We start from the raw sequence: 4301 nt of genomic DNA, 5'->3' as shown, positions 1-4301 counted from the left end.
TTTGATCAAAATTAAACTCTGTTTCTATGAGTTGTGTCCCTTTTTATGACACTTTTGGATTGGATGCTCAATAACATTTAAACATACATGATCTAGAAAAACGGCACCACTTCCAGCATCTACATCCATCCTGGTGATGATCACCAGATATGTGCCTAACTTGTGGTGATATAATTTTTCTTGTTCATAGGTTACCCCTTAGTGTCCCAAATGGGTCCAGGCTGGCATATCATAACTGTAATTAAACATTGCAAATTCTGCTTATAAATGAAACCAGCAGCACAGTGGGGTTGATAGGAATCCTGTAAATTAGTCAGTGCTGTGGTTAAGGGTAACTCTCCTTTTATGGTTAGCAGGTTATCATTGCCTTAATGAAAATCACAAAGGAAGATAGTGCATCATGACTTTATTGATTTTCATTTTCTCATACAGAATAATCACAGAAGTCACAAACTACAATATTGAGAAAACAGATTCTTGTTTGTGGATGAAAGAGAATTCAAAGGACCCTACAGATGTCTGACATTTTAAAGGAAAGGTAGGAGCAAGGATTAAAATTCACAGATAGTGAGGCAGTAGTGGTTGCAACTTGTGTCATTCCAAGCACCGTCCGTGCACATTGCCCTGCAGTTTTCTTCCCCTATGTCACTGGGCTCACCTGCATGCCGGTCGGTATAATTTGGGGCTGTTCCATTCAGGGAACTGACTTCACCTGGAATCCCACGCCCCTCTGTGCCCAGATAGGCACATTTGTTAAATAACCTCACAATACTGAAAACAGCATCATTCTCCTCCTTATTCATGGGAGATGCAATGGAGCCGCCTGCCTGTTTGCATGCTTCCAATGTGGTCTGAAAATTGCCTTCTTGTCGATTGGTAGCAAACATTTTTTTTTCAACTGTCTTTATGGTCCCATCCAAAGTAAGGACTAAAAGTAAAGCAAAAAATCTTGTTAAATTTTTTTGAATCATTTTACACTCTCATGATTGCTACTATACTGGGACTCCCACTTTCTGTATTCTCTATAATAAACTGACCCTTCCGAATAAAATAAGGAACACAAATTGCAAACTTGACACAACCCTCTCTTCCCCCCACCCCCAGATTAAAGAAAGCCAGAACATAGGCTATGTCATTCTATCCTACCAAACCCTGCTCTCTGCTGGATGGAACATCAATGACATGCTAAATTGAATAGGCTATTGCTCCTGTCTAGTGACTTCAGACCAAAGAGAATATAAACTCAAGAAGAGAGGCGAATGGAGGAAGAGAAGGGGAGGAGAATTGATTAGAGATAGTTATAAAACTAGAAAGGAATAGGAGATGGGAAAGAGACGGAAAAGGGAGGAGAAATAGATGAAGATGATGGAAAAGTGGGGGGGGGGAGAGAAATTAAATTTAAAAAGAGACAAAAGGAATGTGAATGGGAGGGGAAGAAATGAAGGAGAGAAGAGAAGAATCTTAAATAAAAAAAAATTCACTTTGCTCCTGAGGCTCCTATCATTTAAAGACTAGTGCACCTACTTAACTTTGCATACACTGAGTAATGGGACTGACTTCTTTGGGACTAGTCACAGTGCATAAAGTTGAGCACATGCATAAATCTTTGCAGGCCTTAGTTAGATATGTCACTTGTCATGACATTTTTGTAGCCACAGATTAACTGTGGTGGCCATGAGGGTCATTCACAGAGTGCAGATGACCCAGAGAAATTGTGCAATAAGCCACCTCTGGCTGGTTTGCATCAGTGTTTCAACCTATCGCAGTTATCTGGGGCAGGTAGGAGGAACCCTAGTAACTAATTAGATGGCCCACAAGTTAATCTCTTTAACACAATACAGAATGTATCATTGCCCATCCCCAGAGATCCTCTGTGTAAAAAGAATATAAAAATAAATGGAACAAGACTCAGACTATTTTTAAGGTACTGGTATTTCATGGCTTATTTTTTCCACACTTGTTAATCAAGTTGTGGGTGGGGCAGAAAGCAAAAGCAGACAGATTACCTCTTTCCAGTCTGGCAATTCGATTGTGGAATCCTTTCATGATTTCTTGTATTTTAGGAACATAAGAAGCAATTAGGCCTATGGACAAAAAAAAAAAAAAAAAAAATGGTATGCCCTTAAGTTTAAGTGTTAAGACCAGGCTTCAACAATAATGTGGAAGTCATTGTGTAAAATTAATAGCAGTTTTCTAAAACACTTGTGACTGTAACATTTGTTTGATTTTCTATGTGAAAGAATTTGATCTCAGTGTGTTAAATGAAGGGCCTTTTCAGACGCTGACCATCCTGATGATAAACAAGGCTCATGGAAACTGCTTTAAGAAGGGAACCACTTATGAAGAATTAAAATTGAGATCTTTGAGTTAGAGTCTTTAATGCCCCACTGGTGCTTTGCATCAGTCCAGTACCAAACCAGGCAAAAGAGGGTTGATCCTAAGATACTATATGGGCTCCCTGAGATCACTGACGGCTGGTGTAAGATAAACATCCATCAGGCTGTTGCAGTGCTTCCTGGCCACAGCACTAAGCTATTTTTGTAGCACTCACCCCCTTCACTTCCAATCCCCCTGGGACCAGGTTGGTCAGGAGAATCTGGGCTATAATCTGTAATTTTCTACTCTGCATCCTGCTAATGATAAAGGATGGTCTGCACTCAGGGTGGTCAGAGAAGTAGATTTTGCTGGGATGAGATACTTGATTACGTGTGGTGGTGGTGGTGGAGCAGAACCAAGTGTAACAGACTTGTAAAGTGGGTGTTGTGTCTCCTTGTAATAATAAAGGAAGGTAGAAGCTTTGGTGCTATTGGTTGTGAATTCAAACCTTGTGGATAACCTTGCAGAAATGTAATTATCTCTTGTCAGCTCGCACAGTGCCAATTAGCTTGATTAAATTAATCTCTTACATTTAAAGTATGATTGCACTCTGAATAGTGACTCTGTAACGATGGCATTTTGGAGATTCAGGTTTATAGTCTCTCTAGGAGATCTGTATTAAACACATTTTTTTACAAAGAGAGAGACCTTTTGTTTTCACTTCCCGTGGTGCAAACCCTGAAAGTCAAGCTGCACTCTTTCCTACTGGTACATCATTTCTAAGGTTATGCCTACCAGCAACTGAGAGGGTGTGTCTCAGCGCAGGCAGGCAAGCAAACACACACGAACTCTGCTCAAGTCAGCATGCTAAAAATAGCAGTATGTCTGTGGTCGCATGGGCAGCAGCTTGGGCTAGCCAACTTCATTGTACCTAGGACCTCAGAGGCGGTCAGGTGTGGCTACTCGAGTTGGTGTAGATATACCTTAAGTGTGAAGGTTCTGCAGTCCCAGTTATGCCCGCAATGGGTATGTCTACATTTAAAACCTACAGCAGCAAGTCTAAGAGCCCAGGTCTACAGATTCAGACTCATTAACCCCCCCACTCACCCCTGCCACCCCAAGATTAAATGAACAGATTGGAAAACAATTCCAGATTTTCATTCTTCTGTACGATATGCAGAGATTATGTCTAAATGACAAAAAAAGGGACATTTAAAAACTGAATGAGCTCAATACGTTTGGAACAATCCCTTCAGCCCCGGCATCCCTGTAGACACATTTTGACTGCTTCATAATCACATTCGCTGGTGCCTTTATAGCTTAGGGGGCGGAGTAATATTCTGAAAAACATCTGAAAAACAAGTAACCAAGCACCTCTAACTTTCAATGAGACTCAGGCTTCTAAATGTCTGTCACTTTTGAAAATGGGACAGAAAGTGCAATGAAGTAGAATTCGGTTTATCAGATACAAATAATGAAATACAGCAGAATATCTATACATCTGGGGTGGGTAACCACTGCAATTACCTCGCAGTCCTGGGAATGCTTTTAAACCAGGCTTTCCTTCTTTCACAGGCAGTCCATTCAGTCCAGGGATTCTGAGAATTCCTTCTTGGAGGTCCCAAGCATGGCACGTCACCAGCAAAAAGGCTATTGCTGTGACTATGTGAAACAGTCGAGGCAACATTGTTGGAGGCTAGCTATAAAACAAAGAGTATTTACTACCTGGTGCTGAGTGCTTTTTTTCAAAATTAAAAATGATTGAGAAGTGTGAATTCTTTATTTCAAAATAACATTTTCTGTTTGGGATTGAAATCTTTTTAGCTTAGTCTTTTTTTTTCCCCCCAGTGATACTAACATGATTAGTGTAGCCATAAAGTGGTTAGAGTTTGAATGATTGATCATTACAGATGAAACAATTCATCCTTTATAGTCAGCGGTCAAGAGAGCAAAACCCCTTTTTTATAAAGCTGTTGATACACTTG

General features: G+C 40.4%; 1 protein-coding gene across 1 annotated transcript; it reads right to left on the bottom strand.

Annotated features, from left to right (window-relative positions):
• Positions 1-551: 551 nt before the first annotated feature.
• LOC144267276 (pulmonary surfactant-associated protein A-like) lies at positions 552-4003 on the bottom strand. Its single transcript, XM_077821084.1, has 3 exons — positions 3844-4003; positions 2007-2084; positions 552-928 (listed from the first exon to the last, which is right to left on the bottom strand). Exons 1-3 carry the CDS (start codon positions 4001-4003, stop codon positions 552-554), a joined length of 615 nt encoding a protein of 204 aa, XP_077677210.1.
• Between the last annotated feature and the right edge of the window lie 298 nt (positions 4004-4301).

This window comes from Eretmochelys imbricata, chromosome 7 (genome assembly GCF_965152235.1).
Source record: "Eretmochelys imbricata isolate rEreImb1 chromosome 7, rEreImb1.hap1, whole genome shotgun sequence".
Classification (NCBI taxonomy): domain Eukaryota; kingdom Metazoa; phylum Chordata; order Testudines; family Cheloniidae; genus Eretmochelys; species Eretmochelys imbricata.
Note: the sequence above shows the minus strand (reverse complement) of the source record. Positions and strands in the feature narration are given on the sequence as shown.

Coding starts and splice junctions, on each gene's coding strand:
- LOC144267276 (XM_077821084.1), bottom strand. CDS start 4,003: ATGTTGCCTCGACTGTTTCACATAGTCACAGCAATAGCCTTTTTGCTG. Junction 2,085..3,843: donor AGCATTCCCAGGACTGCGAG/GTAATTGCAGTG, acceptor TTTTGTCCATAG/GCCTAATTGCTTCTTATGTT. Junction 929..2,006: donor AATTGCCAGACTGGAAAGAG/GTAATCTGTCTG, acceptor CTTTACTTTTAG/TCCTTACTTTGGATGGGACC.